General features: G+C 35.3%; 1 protein-coding gene across 1 annotated transcript; it reads left to right on the top strand.

Moving 5' to 3' along the window:
* The first annotated feature begins 11,055 nt into the window (after positions 1–11,055).
* LOC143553709 (transcription factor-like protein DPB) lies at positions 11,056–17,900 on the top strand. Its single transcript, XM_077043642.1, has 10 exons — positions 11,056–11,406; positions 12,135–12,407; positions 13,491–13,570; positions 13,754–13,797; positions 16,355–16,417; positions 16,521–16,667; positions 16,768–16,836; positions 16,961–17,059; positions 17,383–17,453; positions 17,531–17,900. Exons 1-10 carry the CDS (start codon positions 11,210–11,212, stop codon positions 17,757–17,759), a joined length of 1,272 nt encoding a protein of 423 aa, XP_076899757.1. The 5' UTR covers positions 11,056–11,209; the 3' UTR covers positions 17,760–17,900.
* Positions 17,901–18,129: the final 229 nt, after the last annotated feature.

The following is an 18,129-nucleotide window of genomic DNA, read 5'->3' as shown; positions in this document are numbered from 1 at the left end:
TAAAGATTCATCCTCCTCTCTAACGCAGTTGAGGATCGTCCACTGCTCTTCAGTATATTTCCTCTGTTGACTGAAGTGCTGGCTGAACTTGTGTTGGAAGTCCGCCCAATCATAGATGTGGTGGACCGGTAGATGATCAAACCACGCCCTGGCCGCTCCAACCAGCGTCATCTGAAACATATAACACCACGTGGGTTCCGTCCAGTTGCTGATGGTTGCCCCCGCTATGAATCTGTTCAAGTGATCGTCTGGGTCGGATATACCATCATAAGTGTCGATGTTGGACATCTGTTTGGCACTCTTCGGGGCGATTGCTTCCGCAATGTCCCTTGCAAACTTGGACGTTCCCGCATTTGCAACAGTTGGTCTAAAGGTTTTGGAGAAGTCACGTGAGTTTCCCCCGCGTTCCTTGGTTTGAAGGTTTCTCCATGTAACATCCTAAAATTTATAATGTTGAATAAAGAAAGTTATGTTAGTGATTTCGCGTTTTTAATTATTAATATCGGGTAGGAGCGGATCAGGGGCTTGGATTAATTGAGATGGGTTAAATGAGAATGGGATTTAAGGGATATAAATATCCCCTAAACCCAAAAATATCTTCATTTACATCTATTCCTTCACACTTCCAAAACACACACACACCCCATACACCAGCCGACCGGCGGCCGAGATCCGAGGAGAGAGAGAGAGGCCGAGAGCCGTAGAGAGAGAGACCAAGATCCGAGAGAGAAGAGAGAGCGGTTGGTTGTGATTAAGCTAGGAAACAAGATCCAACAAGCTCAAAAAGGTAAGATCCTTGAACTTTGAAGTTTAAAGATCCAAGCTTTTTAGTGTTAAGTGACCGGAAATGGTCGGGAAGCGTAGTGGGTGATATTGAACCATAGCGGGGGTGTTAAAATCGCTCGAAATGTTGGACAGAAACCAAACAGCAGGCTGTCTGGGCAACTTCGACTTCATCTGGGCAACTTCGCCTTCAAGCGATGAACTTCGCCTGCAAGCTAAGTTCGCCTGATGATACATTTATCCTAAGTGATAAGTGTATGCCCTATGTGATATAGGTGTTATGTAAGAATGGTTGCTTGATGGTACGTGAACGATCTTCGGATATTGCACGTACTGTCAGGTTGTAACGCTAGGTATAGGTAAGAATGTTATGTATGTTATGTATATGAGCATGGTAGTGATAATAGAAGAAAGAAATGATAATGTATGGTTGTATGGTTACGAAAAGGGTACCGAGCCCTAATAATACTTGAGGTATGATGTATGGTTGTATGGTAACGAAGTGGGAATCGAACCCTTCTAATATTCGAAAACTAGGGACCAGACCCTTATAATATCTGTGATGATAGGGACCAGACCCTTATAATATCTGTGATGTTAGGGAATCGAACCCTTCTAATATTCGAAAACTAGGGACCAGACCCTTATAATATCTGTGATGATAGGGACCAGACCCTTATAATATCTGTGATGTTAGGGAATCGAACCCTTCTAATATTCGAAAACAAGGGACCAGACCCTTATAATATCTGTGAGGTTATAGGGCGAAAGGCTCTTTAAAAAGTATGATTATGTATGTAAAGAAAGTAAGAAAGTAAAAATGAAGGTAAGAGCACTTAGGTGTATATGAAAGAAAGTTAAGAGATTAAGTATGAAATGTAAGAAGGTATTGTATGATTATGTGATTAACTAGAACTCACTCAGCGTAGCTGACTTTTAGTATGCACGCAGGTGAGTAGGATGAGGCAGCACGCTTGAGGAGACACATGGCACTGAACAGGAGTCTGGCATCTGAAGACTTACGATGTTTTAATTTTAATGTTTTAATGTGGAAGACAAGGGATGTTTTGGGACAAGTTGTAAAATATTGTAATGTTTTATGAAAGTTTTATTTTTCGCGTAAATGTTTTAATCAACTCTGATAGTTAGAACTGTGTTTATGAGTAAATCAAACACGAAAGTAGGGTTACTGGTAACGGGGCCTTACACTCCAAAATTCCTTCTCGGTTGGAAGTCCGTTTCCTTGCGCTTCCCTTTCGCCCTATGACGAGGGTTTGCGTCACTATCGGACTCCTCCCAATCATCGTCCAAGTACTCGCACTCATTGCTCATGTTGAGCTGTTGGCGAGTGCTTCCGAATTCGTCAGCCTGTTGGAGTGAACGTAAGCGTTCATCCAACTCAGCTTGGAATTCCTTCTGACGTGCTTCCGCCCACGCTTTAACTTGATCAAGTGTTTGGCGGGGGAGCCTCGTCTGTTGTCTTTCCAACTGGGTATCGGTGAATCCCAGTGAAGGATTGTTTACTGCACTTGCCCCGGCTTGGGTAACCGGGGTAGTGTTCGTAAAAATTGTGTACTCGCCGGTGTTCCCCCCAGTAGCTGGGGTTGTTGTTACCGGAGTTTCTTGGTCACTCGTTGGCCTTGGCATCGGAGTAACCTTAACCATCTTTCCAGAGGTTTTGAGAAAACTGAAAAAGAATTAGTTCTAGCTTTTATGCACGGATGGCGCCAATGAAGAAACACTAAGTGACCCCGGCAGATTAAGGATAATCTTAGGGTTAAGTAGATGTTTCCCACGAGGGTTAGGTCCGGCAAAGATGGTTATTCTTCTCAACCTGCAAAACAGAAACCGTGAGCTCGTCACTGAGAAGGGGGGGTTCCTCCTTGTGACCACCCTCCGGCGTGAGAATCAGACTAGATTGCTCTGAATATAAGTGTATATTAAGAGAAATAGCTAGAGACGATAAGATAATATCAGATGATCTGTCCTTTTTACCGTTCCAAGGTGTTGGAGTATTTATAGCCGAAGGTAGGTTTCCAAGCAGGTACAGCCAGCTGTATAATATTCCTTTTCCACCAACTGTGGGCTACGTACGTGCCATGCTGGTGGTTGGTGGGTAGGCAGCGGCTGATAGTGACATGGCCGGCTGTGTACTATTCCTTTTCCACCAACTACAGGCTATGTACGTGCCACGATGAGGGTTGGTGGGTAGGCAGCGGCTGATAGTGACATTTTGTACTGGAGCATGCTCCTCCTCGTACTATTGTCGGTGAGTTGTCACCCTGTGATTGGTTCATGGGCTGCTTTGGTCAGATCTTGTCTATTTTGTCCATACCTTGGCAGGTATAGTACAAAAGATCTTCCAGAAGCATACGGACTGGCTCTTTTGGGCGGGAATATTCCCGCCTTGCTCATTCCTTCTTCAGGTGACATTGCTGAAGTATTAAGAGTTAAGGCCTTATGCGTGTAGCTTTACTGTTAGTGCGGGTAGCCTTCCTTCTCAGCTTGTACCCATAGCTGCGGGAACAGGCAGGGTACTGTACCAAGGGAGGCTTTCCTGCGGGAACAGCTGGCTTACTGCGTGTAAGGTCTTCATCTCTCTGAGCATGGTGGGTCTTGCGGGACCAGTTGGTCTTTGCGCAGACGTACCCCATCAAGGTGTGTCTTGCGGGTCCAACTAGGCTTTGCGGGGACCTACCTCTTCAGTTGTCCATCACTCTTCCTTTATATATAATATAGATAAATAGAAGTAGCATGATGAAGATATATTTAGTCATCAATATAATTCAATAGCAATAAATAACTTCACTTGGGCTAAATATGAGCAAGCATTGGTCCAACATAAATGCGGGTGGGCGTCATGCGTAGAGGTGCACAAAAAACCATAACTCGGAACCGGACCCGAAACAAATACCCGGAACCGGTTTTTCTAATACCCGGGTTTTTAATACCGGACCCTACCCGTAGGGTACGGATAGGGTATTCATTTTGGCACTAAAACCCGAACCCGAACCGGACCCGATTTGTACCCGGTAATACCCGAATACCCGAACCCGGAACCGAGGTTTTCCAATACCCGAAACCGGGTATTTCAAATACCCGATGTATACCCGAAAATACCCGAATAATACCCCTAAAAGTGTAAACTTTTAAAAAATCCAATCTATATAAAAAAATACCGGGAAAAAACCCGAAAAAACCCGTAAATAGAGTTTTTTCAATACCCGATAATAGGGTATTCAAATACCCGGTTTTATAATACCCGGTTTTATACCCGACCCGAACCCGATGCATAGGGTATGATTTTTAGAGACAATACCCGACCCGAACCCTACCCGATTATTACCAATACCCGGTCATACCCGAACCCGGGTATTTACAAAACCCGATTTGTGCACCTCTAGTCATGCGTGATGAATGATGATTCAAGTGATTTGACCCGGATAGTAACTTTTTATCATATTTGGAAAATGGATGAGTGGATGTGGATGAACCTTCTTCTACGGCGCCGTGGGTTTAGTGCCAAGGTTCTACCGGGGTCCGGGGGGCTTGAATCTTGAAGAATGATAATGTTAAATGGATTAAACGTGTGGCCACATAAAGTAAAAATTGAACACTTATTCCATAAGCATCCAAAAAACTATAGTGCAATTAATAGTATATGTCGGTAAATAATTTAATACAAGTGTGGGTTGTGTTAACGTAAAAAACAATAGTTTTTTGATAAACATTATACAAAAATAGATCGTTTTAATATAGTAGTTGAGATTAACAGTTTCTTAAAATTGTATAGTGTTTTATTTACAAGATATAATGTCATATTTTAGTGATGTACTTTATTTAAAAGTCTTTTTACATTTCTCACAAAACAATTTTCTTTTGTTTGAACATTTTTCACATAAGTGTTACTAACGGAAATTTATTACGCCCGGAAATTTGGTGTACTATAAAATATATAATAATGTTTGTAATGGTATCAAATCTGATAATATAAATTTACAAACATAAAGATTAGAAGATTACGTTGTAGTATGGTACCACTTTGCTATCATGAGAGCTAAAACCTTATAAATATAACTCAAACCATTGTATTTTAAATTTTATGCATGATATTTTGATTTCTTTTGACACGGTACTAATAATAATGTACTATATAGAAAAGCATCATACATGATTATTTAAAATGCTACTAAATGTATTTTAGGCATGAAATTTAAAATACACTATGATGTTTTGTTTCATGCCTATAATACATTTAATTGTGTTTTAAATTGTTACCTTTAATGTTTTTCTATATAGTATGATGTCAAACGAATTTAAAACACAAATTCCTTAAAATTTAGAATACAATGTTCATATAGACTTCTACATTTTTTAGAGTTTTGGGTATTTTTAGCTTAAGAGCTCTTCTATATACATATACTAGTTTTTATCTCTGGTATTACGGGGTTGTTTTACATTATTCGTTTATAATATTTATATATTTTTTTAGTTTAATTTTATTTATGGTAAGAAAATTAATAATATACTAAGGATTTGATTATTAAAAGGTTTCACAAATAAATGAGATGTTATAACCTGGTTTAAAGGTTATCTGAGTTTGTTGAGACCCATGGTCCGCTTATTTTTTTTACTATAAAATAATGTATTTTTTCAAAAAAATCGGATATTAATTTTTAATATATCTCTATTTTATAGGATTTTCATATCAAATATATGAGGAGATTAAATTTTAATTAAATGAGATGTTATAACTCGTTTAAAGGCTATCTGGGTTTGGTAAGACCACACCCATGAATTCGGGTCAAATGCATGAGAAACATCCATTTACAAATAAATCAATCTAGTAACGTGAGAGAATATATAGAGCAACCAGAGAGCTTTTAAAGGTTTTGTGCATATATATTTAAGATTAAGATTATATATTGTATATGGAAGTGGATATGTTGTAATATTAACACGCTTTATTTTAAATATTGTGAAATATGGACTATAACAACAAAAGAGTTATGTATGTCGGATCATGGAAGTAGGTGAAGCAAATTTGTTTTCATGTTGGTGTCATAATAAATAAATAAATAAGTAAGTAAATATATTAACAGTAGTAATAAGATTATTTATCCGTTAAAAAAAATAAGATTATGTATACTTTCTTAAAATATATCATGATAACTGAGTTGACCTCCAATCCTCGTATCGTGAAAATCGTTGCACTTAACTTGTACATATTTATACTCACCGGATCTCTTTTTTTTCAAGACATAGATTTAAACATATATTTATATGCTATAAAATTTATCTATTAATAAAGTAGTTAAGACTCTAGAAGTTGTGTGCTTAATTGTAGTGAGGTAACAATGTATGAAAACATAAATAAAGAAAAAAAAGTCATTGTTTTTAGCTCTATGTATTTTTATATTTTGTTAAAATAAGTTTAGTCAATTTTTAAATAAGTGGAATAATGTGAATGGGTCGCCGCCTATTGACAGTTACTCGGAATATTATTTGATCGTTAAATAAAAAACAATTTAATTGTTTATTTATATTAGAGAAGGTTTGCAAACGGAGGTGTTAATCGGCACTGACGACCCAATCTTTTTGAAGGCCCAAAATGAAAAAAAAGTTTTGAGGCCTATTTTAATTTCATTGTTATAAAACCCTACTTATTTATTCGGGTTTGGGACTGATGGTTCAAAACCTTTTATAAAACAAATATGGTTTTACATTAATTAAACATCTTGTTATGTATCATAAAATAAAAAAAATGATTTTAAAAAGTAAGTGTGATATATATTATTATTATTTAGCTCTGATTGCAAATGAGAAACAGATATAATATAAAGGCATGCTAAAAATTATAAATATATAGAAAAAAAATGGTCAGCTAAAATAAAATGAAACAAACGGAAGAAAAGTGTGCTCAACAAAAATCGAACACGGGTCAACAAGATCATTTAAAGGCTAAACAAAGGCCTTGTAACTGCTAGGCCATTTGCATGATATTGATATGCAAGTCAATTTTAAGTTTTATAAGTAGAGAAAAATATATAAAAGTATAAAACAATTAAATGGGGGCCTTATTTTTTGTGAGGCCTTAAGTCCTTGCTTGGCCCAACATAACTGTTGGGCCGACCTTGTTAATCTGGTCAATCTAGTCAGGTATCGATGCTAATCGTGTAGGGTTGGTTGGATTAAAAAAAATTAGTCAACAACATGGGTTTGTCGGGTTCAGGTTAATTGGGTTTCAGGTTAGTCGGGTCAGTCAAAAAGATTTTATAGGGCCGGGTCGGGTCACTTACATAATTTTGGGGTTTTTATATGGTTTGTAGTAAAGGTTTAGCATGTGAGACAACTCTAAAAAAACTAAGAAGTAAGAACCCTAATTTTTGTCCTAGATATCACCTTGATCGCCTCTACTTTAACACTTGAATGAACAATGTTATTGATTACTTGATTGGTGAAGTCGGTGGTAACATAAGTCAATGTGTTTCACATTCCTTGTATGTATTGTTTGTTGGGCAATTATAAGCCCGGAATATATATTATGGTCCGATCAGAGTTTAAATTCTTTTGTAGTTAACGTAACTAAGATAAGACTCTTGATGTAGCAACCATAATTGAAACAATTTGACCAAAAATAGTTACGCCTATGTGACTTAAATCAGACAAACCATTAGTGAATGAGACTTATGTGAGAAATATGAAAAAGAGTTAAATTTAACATATTTTTGTGGTCTAAAAATCTAATAAACATGTTGAATCGAAAATGTATAAACAAATACATATTAGTGTTTTAATCCTTTGTGGTAGGTAAAAAGTGAAGTCATGATTTTATTTAAATGCACTTTTGAACATTCAGATTTTTTTTTAGGTATGGCGACACCTTTACATATGCACGTGCATTAAATAGGTGTTAGAAATTGTAGTTATAGATTATATAGACTTAAGGACCGACCTCAATACTGTTGCTGAGTTATCAAAATCAAGGGGCCATGACAACAAAATATGTCTCTAGTGTGTGTATATTTATTAAATTTGTGTCATATGCGTGTCTTGAATTCCAGACCTCCTAACTTTTTGGTATTTTAAAGACTTTGTCTCTACTAATGAGCCACTAACCTCATTTCTATAGTATAGTTATGATAATAATTACGTGAAATTACTTTGACAAAAAGGTCGCCTCCCCTTGGTCGCTAACACAACCTCACGGTTGTTGCTAGCCGTTACCAGTGCCAACATCGACACACCCAATTTCAAGACAATAATATATTATTTTGTTACGCCCTTGGTGATTATCTATCTTATAAAACTATATTTTATATCTTTAAGGTTTTCTTCATCCATACAGACGTCTATCATCTCGTCCGTAAACAAGCACGTCAAAGATGTAGGCTAGTAATATGGGGTCCATAGCATCTGTCACCACCAAAGTGGTTTTTCTTTGCATTCGTTAAAGTGTCCCATCCTAAAGGCCGAAAGTCCTCGTTAGGTCATTTTCTTAAAGCTACTCTATTCATATACTACCTCCTTTCATAAAAAAAAACAAAAAAAAAACAAACCTTATCCGGGATGAGGCCATGAGCCCAGGAACCTAGATCACTTCGCCGCCTAGGGCCCAACAAGCCCCAGCCTGCTTCCCCTTCAGCCCAAGAGTAGCAAGACACATTTAGTATATAGTTTTCTTATTAATTATTTTTACCTTACAAGCCTTTTATAATTTAATATTTTACACATAATTTACTTACAAGAATGTGATCTTTTCAGAAATATTAAAAAAATTATGCATGTTAAATTCTTGTTTTAAGTATTTTATTAGCAAATTCACATGAACCAGTACTTATTTAAGTTGTATTTAAATTTTTGCAGGTTTGGTTAGTGCATTACGTATATACATGTTATGAAAAACTATTTATGTTATATAAACGCGTTGATACTTTTATAAAACTATACAACTTTTATTGGTTTGTATTAGCATAACATCATTATTTACGGTGGAAACTTCATTTTTCAAATCATGCTAGAAACTCATATCTTTAATTTCATAAAAACCATCAAATTCAAAATTTCAGTTATTTGTTGTAACATATCAAATCTAGGGTTCCATCTAGTAGCGATCATGACATAGTAAATCCTTCAATTCAATCGATCTCTATCTACATCGATCACAAGTCTAAATCTTTCAGCTCTAAAGGAAGACTGTCGTGTTATCTAACACTTCTTGTATATCTAACCAAGTTTTGTATGCATTATATGTAAGGTTTGTATCTTCCAATAAATCCCTCAACACATGTTATATTATGTGTCCGACACATAATGGAGATGTTTTCAAGTTTCAACTACAAAGTAGTCAAGTTTGGTAGAATACTTTTAAAAAGTGAAATGACAATTACATGTTAAAAGGTACTTTTCCTTTATGTAAATTTCTCTCGTTATCTATAAAATGCACTGTTAAAAAACGCTTCTATAGTTCCAAACATTCATTGATCCCTCATGTTGGACACAGGTGCCCATCAACTATTATCATTTTCACAAAATCTATTTTAACTTTCGCGCATTAAATTTCCAAGTTTCAAATAACTATTTCAAACCTTTATATTTATCAGGGTTTTCTTTTAACATAACATGTATTTTCCTTGTCATTGTTCCATTAACATTAGGTCTACAACATACACATAAGAGCAACGGTCCCACCTTGCATTTTTTTTCCCTCACGCCTCATGATTGAATCGCTCAAAGTGAACCTAGACAATCTTATATATCTTTCTTTACTTTTCTCCCATTTGATTTTGAGTTAGAAAATTTTTGACTTACTTTATCTTCTTGATATAAACTGAGATTATCAACAAAACACAAGTATATGATTAGTAAATTACACAAACGGAATCACTCACCAGTCACCATCCATCTATCATACATATAACATAGTTTAAACAACAAAATCATTCATGTTTATAATAAAGTACAAAATTGTTTGTCGTTTTAAGAAAATTCAAAAATAAAGTGTTTGTTTGTCAAAACTAAGTGTGTTATCATGAACCTTTGATGGCTTTTCTTATAACTACTAACTCACAACCTCAAATGCTACTTCTGAATCTACATCGTTGTTCACTATAAGACTAGAACTCTTAACCAATTGAGGGCAACTATTATTAAAACACATTATTGCCGTCACACTAACTATTTATGTAGAAAAAAACCATATTACCCATCTATTCACAAACTAAAGATGCCATAATGTTTTATAAAACAATTATCATTAAACCGTGAAAGACATCATACTACTTGACTAAAAAAAGCAAGCATGAAAGACATCATACCGTTTGACTTGAATAAGCAGAACTAAATCACAAGAGTCTTAAATCATCTTTATCGCTACTTTCTTCACGAGCGACTTGCCCACCTCCACGTTAGTTGACCACCTATCTCTCTCCTCCCCACCCCACCCCACCCCATATCTCTTTCTCTTTCACATTCTCCTTACGAATATATCGTTATAACATTATGTCTAAATGAGTTTCTTTCTCATCCTCGAATCCCGTTTCTCATTTTTCCACATAAGACTAAGTGCCTTTCATAGGCGCCCACAATTATTATAAAATCTACAAATTAACTTTTTTATGTCACCTATAAAAACATATATTTATTAATAAAATTAAGATAAATAAGACAAATTGGATTTTAGTAATCCCATCTTTTTGCAGTTAGCCGATAATTATCTCATTATGTCCTAACTTTCACATTAACGTCGTTAAGTTTTTTTTTTCAAATTTCAAATTGATGTTTTAGGGTTTTTAATCGGAATGTGGATACAAGTCGATTGAAGTAAAACTTATCTTGAAACGATACTCCATACAACTTGATTTTGTTAATTGGAAATTTAAAATCCCGCATTAACAAAAATCAAGTTGTCTGGAGCATTGCTTCGAGTTAAGTTTTACATCAATCGACTCGTATCCTCATTCCGATCAAAAAGCTAAAACATCAGTTTGAAAGTTATATAAAACTTAACAATGTTAAGTTTTTTTAACGTATTTCCAATGAAAACAATTAGTGTGAAAGTTGGGACCGATAATAACTAATTTCTAAGATGTAATTATTATAAGCAAACTGGAAAAAAAATATGAGATTACTAAAATCCAACTTTCATGTAATAAAATATAATATATAATATTATAATTTAAAAAGAAAAAGAAAAAGAAAAAAACAAATTAAACCCTGTTTTGGGTTCCCTCCTCTCCGGTAGCTATGGAACGATTGAAGAGTTAATAACAATAATTCAGCACGTTATACACAAAACCATCACCAAGACCCATAATAATAATAATAATAATCGCCACCAATATCTACTTGTTTCAGTTTTCACATCCTAATTTCATCTGGGTATCCGCCCAAATTCATAACCGTTGCTTAATTTTGGTGGGTATTCATGGGTTTAAACAATAATAATAATAACAATAATCCATCACCCATTTTATCCATACGGTCATGGGGCACCACAGCTTCCGGCCAATCGGTTTCCACCAGCGGCAGTGAGGCGGCGTATTCCGTTGGCAACTCAACGATTTCGAAGCTCAATCATCTTGACATTCATGCTGATGATGCTGGATCTCATGGGGTTACTGGGTATTTTTTAATTTTTGATTTTGATAACAGTTTGGTTGATAAATTGGTGTTTAAGATTAGGGTTTGTTTGCGGTCGGTTTTTATGTTAATTTGGTGTTGTTTGATAGAAAAATTTCAAAATGATAGAAGCCTTAGTATTTTGTTAGTGTAGGTTGTTAATGTGGTTATTGTAAACTGTGAATTTGCATAGATTTAGGTGTGCACATACGAGCTACACGAGATTGGATTGATAAAAAGATGGAAACGAGCCGGGCTTTTTTGAGCTTGTGCCGTGCCTCAAATAAAGCTCGTTTAGTTATTGAGCTCGAGCTCGAGCTTTAACGAGCGTTGTATAGTTTTATGTTTTAACTCTTTTGGACTTTTTTGTATTAATTTCACACTGCGCAGACGAGATTAGGCTTGTTTAAGTTTTTTCTCAAAAATATGTAAAATGATTGAAAACTTATACTAACCTAGTATATTCATGGAAGGTAAAGCATTAACAATAAAGATATAGGGTGCGTTTATGTTATTAAAATGTAACTGTTTTCGGCTACTCTTTATAAAGTTAAAATTTAAATCTGTGCAATTATTATGCTGCTTAGCATATGTGATCTATTTTCTATTCCAACAAGGACGTATATATACGTGTTCTCGGAGCATAAAAGGCTATATGTTTTATTAGCCAGTCAAATGTTTACGCTAAGGTTTAACGAGTTAGTAGTTAAGTGGTGGGCATCTTTGTGCAGTAATGCGAAGAAGAAACGGGCTCCACGTGCAACTGGAGTGGATAAAAATGGTAGAGGTCTCAGGCAGTTTAGCATGAAAGGTTTAAACAACAACAATAACAATAATAATCCATCACCCATTTTATCCAGACGGTCATGGGGCACCACAGTTTCCGGTCAATCGGTTTCCACCAGCGGCAGTGAGGCGGCGTATTCTGTTGGCAACTCAACGATTTCGAAGCTCAATTATCTTGATATTCATGCTGATGATGCTGGATCTCAAGGGGTTACTGGGTACTTTTTATTTTTTGATTTTGGTAACAATTTGGTTGATAAATTGGTGTTTAAGATTAGGGTTTGTTTGCGGTCGGTTTTTATGTTAGTTTGGTGTTGTTTGATAGAAAATTTGAAAATGTTAGAAGCTTCAGTGTTTTGTTATGTTATGTGTAGGGGAGGGACTACAAAATGGGGCGACTTGCGCCATGTGGCGCCCAGTCAGCAAAGGGTGGGTTTCTGTTACAGGGGTGTAATGGTGTTGTAGCCATATATATATATATATATCACACACACACATATAATTATAATAATAATAATAATAATAAACACAAATACAGACACAAACCAGGCGACAAATAGTCATCCCCCCCCCCCAATTTCGCCCCTTTGTCGCCTGGGGGCGGTGTTCACCAAAAAAAGACCACATTTTACCTTGTTTTGTCGCCCACTATGGATACCCTTAGTGTAGGTTGTTAATGTGGTTGTTATAAACTGTGAATTTGGATAGATTTAGGGGTGCGAATGAGGCGAGTCGCTTGCGAGCTACTCGAGAACGGATTGATAAAAAGTTCGAAACGAGATGAGCTTTTTTGAGCTTGTGTCATGCATCAAATAAAGCTCGTTTAGTTATTGAGCTTGAGCTCGAGCCTTGTATGGGAAGCTTATTTAGGATCGTCGAGCTTTAACGAGCGTTGTATATTTTTTAATTTTAACTCTTTTGGACTTCTTTGTATTAATTTCACACTGCGCAGACGAGATTAGGCTCGTTTAAGGTTTTTCTCAAATTATATAAAAATGATTGAATATGCGTAGTAACCTAGTATATTCATGGAAGGTAAAGCATAAACAATAAAGATATTGGGTGCATTTATGTTATTAAAATTTAACTGTTTTCGGCTACTCTATATAAAGTTAAAATTTAAATCTGTGCAATTATTATGCTGCTTAGCATATGCTGCTATCTGTTTTCAATTCCCGACAAGGACGTATATAGATATATTTGTTATCTGAGCATAAAATACTATATGTTTTTTTTGATAATTAAAGGTTTATACTCAGGATTAACTAGTTGATACTTAAGTGATGGGCATCTTTGTGCAGTAATACGAAGAAGAAACGGGCTCCACGTGCAACTGGAGCGGATAAAAATGGTAGAGGTCTCAGGCAGTTTAGCATGAAAGGTTTGCAACTTGTTTTCTCTCCTCAATTTAGAAAGGAAATATACATATTTAAAATAATTGTTGTTTGTGACGCTTGCATTTGACACGAAAATATTTAAGAAGCATTATACTATATTCTTATTTTGGGTATTGTAACGTTTTTTTTGTTATGATTAATGTTTACTTTCATTTTGATTTGCATAGTGTGCGAGAAAGTTGAAAGCAAGGGAAGTACTACTTACAATGAGGTTAGTGTTTTTCTACTTTCTTTTACATGTTTTTTAGGTCACTTTCAATTTTTTTTTTCATATCAGTTAAACTTTATGGTTATTGTTTGCTAAAACTATTGTGGCATGAGAATAATGTTTACCATATGGATGCGCTTTCATGTACCAAAATTTAAGTAGTTATAGATTTTCTTTCCTGGTGTTTTTATGTCATTGGATGTACTTTTATTAACCGTGGACACCCGTCACCCCTATAATCATAGAGAAGGAACAAAACCTGAGTTGCATTAAGTTAATAGTTCTTAACAAAACTAAGAATGAATTACCGAGGAACTGTAAGAAAATTTCTTAAATGATAAGTGGAAGTACAATTGCAATTATAATCATGCTGGTACAATGTGACCATGAACTCCACTTGAATTCATATCTATTATAAACAGCTATACTTTAAGTAAACAAGCATTTAGATAAAGAGAATTACAATCTAGAATTTGATTGTCATAAAAAAGTTAAGTGTTTAAGGCGTTAAGCACTCATGCTAGTTATGAACTCTTCATGAAGTTGTTGTTCTTCAACATTAATATCTGTATATGGGTGGACATTATTCTTATTTTGATAATAATTTGTTTCCTTTGTTGCTAGTGTTTCTAGTTTTCTTATCTATTTTCTTTGTTTAATTTCGCCCTTTTCCGTAGCTACTTTTTGTCGTTTATCACTTTATCTCAAACTATGTAAGTTTTAAGTGAGTGTAACGTTTGTTCGACTTAAAGATCAATCAAGAATGGAAGATTGTTGAGTTATTTAGGCATAGTAATATTGTACGTGCATGCTTTGTAATATACTAATATTTCATTTATTATAGAGGGGCCTCTTTATGAGAGATGAGTAATTCAACATGTATCATCCACTTCTAGCGACTCTGATCTCCGCTTCTTTTCTTCTAGCAATTTTGATTTCTTTTTAATTGCGTGACTCTCTAGCGAGGTTAATGTTGATTTCTTCTTTCCTCTAGCACCCCTTTTTCACCACTCCTGGCACACCTAGTCGGCTAAATGTGCGTCATTTGTGTTAGCATGTAGTGTTAAAAGTATGAATATGAGGTTATATAGATGAACGGAGAAAGTCGCGATCTTGTGTGTTTGAGTAGTATATCATGTTTCTTGTTGGATTTGAGAAAAGACGGTCAATTGTGACTTGTGAAGTTTGGAATTAGAGATCTTAGAGAGGATGGCTAGGGTATTTTAGATGAAACTAGCGATTCCTAGTTAGTTAGTTGTCGCCACATCGAAGCCAATACATGTAACGCAATGGATATAGTTATCGCTATCAAACTCGAGGGAACAAGATGGAAGGTCTATGGCAGTGGTCTATCACAAGAGCATTGGCGAAGGTTTCTTAGGGCCCGGGGTGGCCCTGGCCCCGCTGTTTTTTTACGCAGCAGCTTAAATTTACCCGTCTTCGTCCGAAAATTTTTACACGTAGTGTAAATTTAACCGTTTTTGGCCAAAATTTGAGCCCGCCCCCCTTTGTATGTGAAATTTTGTGTACATTTTGAGTCCGGACCCCCTGGTGTCTTAGCACAAGAGCATATGTGAAAACATTAGAAGGAATGTGCACGGGAGCTCGGAGTGTATTGATGATGATGGAAGTGGAGAAGATTGATGTTATGGCACATGAGCGAAGAGAGTTCACTTACAAGCGGATTTGAACCACCACGATTCATTTTAAACTTTAAGGGCTTGGACCAATGTGTCACTCACCATCCCTTCATTACTTGATGAAGCTATTGCATCAAAAGAATATGAGGAGATTAGTTTAAGTTAAAGATATACGACATTTAAAGTACAAATACACGATTAATATTGCAAACAGTCTAGTTCAGTAGCATAATCACACTAAACGCACGAAGATTATTGGTTATTTATTTGAATATATGAGCTCTGACTTCAAACTATGTGAAGTTAAAACAGCACTTAATGATTGCTTAACAAAGTGATGATTGATATCTATTACAGTATCACTCGTCTTGAGTGGAATGTTGAGTTATTTAGATATATTATGCTAATTAGTTAATATTGTAAGGGTCTAATGTGCAATATAAAATTTAATGAGAGATGCTGTACTACTGTTATCCCAAATTCAACAAAGATAAAGTAGAATGTGTTGGCCATCATTTGTTAGCTCAAACCTTAACATGCATTTGCATACTTCCTTTTTAGTATCAATATGTAAAATACAAAACACAACTATTTTAAATAATAACACTCGGGATTGCAAGTAAATACTGAAACTGTAACTGCAAAGGGATGCAAAACCGTGTTTGATTCCCATTATCATCTCTTCAACATAAAAAGTAAGCAACTAAGCATATGTTCTCTTAAGATCATAAAGGTTTTATTCTTTTTTTTTAACAAAAAACTGAACTAAAAAAAGTATTAACATTTACAATTTTACTAGAACCGTTGCCATCAACTCAAATGCATGTAATATTCACAAACATTTAACAAATTAAGCCATATGTCATGGTCACATAAAAAGAATTTTTAACTGTTTGAAACAACTATGTTTGCATTTCCAGGTTGCAGATGAACTTGTAGCTGAATTTGCGGACCCTGGAAATGGTGTTCAAGCTTCCAATCAGGTTCATGTTACCACCTAATCTGTTTTTGGAATAAAATATTAAACAAATCTTTCTTCTTTGCTTATTTATCATCTTTTTTGTTTCATGCAATTACTTGCCACAGCAACAATTTAATGAGAAAAATATTCGTCGAAGGGTATACGATGCGTTAAATGTTCTAATGGCTATGGACATTATTTCTAAAGATAAAAAGGAAATACACTGGAAGGGTCTACCTCAATCAAACTTTAGCAATATTGAAGAGCTAAAGGTCAACTCTCATTGCAAACTTTTTATACATTAATGCTAATTATCAAAAGGGCAAACTTGGCAATTCCCAAATTCACCCCTCTATATTTTCTTAAACACAGAAGAATCGGCTTGCTATACAGAGTAGATTTGAGAAGAAATCGGCTTATTTACGAGAGCTAGAAGATCAAGTGAGAATATTTTCTCCTTTGTTAGTCATGTTCAGATTTATTTACATAACAATAATAATGTGTCAGGAATTTGATTTTTGATGATTCTTTTTTGCACTAATTTGTCGTTTTTTCACATACAAAGTACGTAGGTCTCCAGAATCTGATACAGCGAAACGAACAATTATATAGCTCTGGAAATGCTCCAACGGGTGGTGTGGCTTTGCCTTTTATACTGGTGCAGGTACAACTGTTTATTGTTTTTTACTTTTGTTAATTAAATTTCTCGTGCTTGTTTCTCGAAGGAGCGAAAAAAAAATATCATTCTTGAATATCCATATCAATTGCAATATATTCTTGTATGGATGTTATTGATATGATTAGTTATGGACCACATGGTTCTCTCTATTTTGTCATTTTGGAAGGGTATTTTGGTCATATAATTAAAAGGTCCACATGTTTCATGATATTTTGATGAATTAACCAAATATCATGTGTGTTGCATCTTTAGTTAAACATGTGATGTTACAAGAAAATCATTAGCATCTTTCCGTCTTATAATTGCAGACTCGACCTCATGCTACCGTCGAGGTGGAAATGTCAGAAGACATGCAATTGTTCCATTTTGATTTCAATAGGTAAATAAATAAGATAATTACACTTGGTCTATGAATTATAACCTTTAATACTGGTTTTATATTTGTCACAATTGCAGCACTCCTTTTGAAATACATGATGATAATCATGTTCTTAAGGCAATGAAGTTATGCGACCAATCAAAAGGTGGTGATGACATGGCAAACGATAGGCCTATGGATGGTGGTGCGTGCTTGAGCCCATCACCCACGCTAGAGCCACAGTCGACCACCACACTATCGGCTAGACCTTCAACCTCACCTCCTCTTCCTGGTATACTCAAGGCGCGTGCTAAGAATGAGCATTAGCTTATTCTTGGTCCATACAATCTTTGCCATGTGGCGTTTAACCGTTAAAAAGTATGCTGCATTTGTATATTGATGGCTTAATTTGTTTTGCTACATAGCAAGCTAAATTGCACCAGTGGGACCCACCTGTTGTTGGGCTTATGGCTGTGCGCTTTTGATACTTGTAGGATGAAGGGTATTTTGTTAACCTTTTAGTTTTATTACTATTATATTTTTTATAATTTTTGAGCTACTGTTTGAAGCATGTCATGGCTTAATATGAAGGTGATGTATAATGTAGATGTTATTGATTTAATTCTACATCAAGAGCACATTGTAAGATCTTTTCATATTTGGAAACATGATGCTATTTTGTTGGGATTGATTTTCT

Source organism: Bidens hawaiensis, unplaced genomic scaffold (assembly GCF_021521415.1).
Source record: "Bidens hawaiensis isolate Kalapana, Puna unplaced genomic scaffold, B.hawaiensis_p1.1 tig00017353_1, whole genome shotgun sequence".
Lineage (NCBI taxonomy): Eukaryota > Viridiplantae > Streptophyta > Magnoliopsida > Asterales > Asteraceae > Bidens > Bidens hawaiensis.
This window is presented reverse-complemented; position numbering and strand designations above follow the sequence as displayed.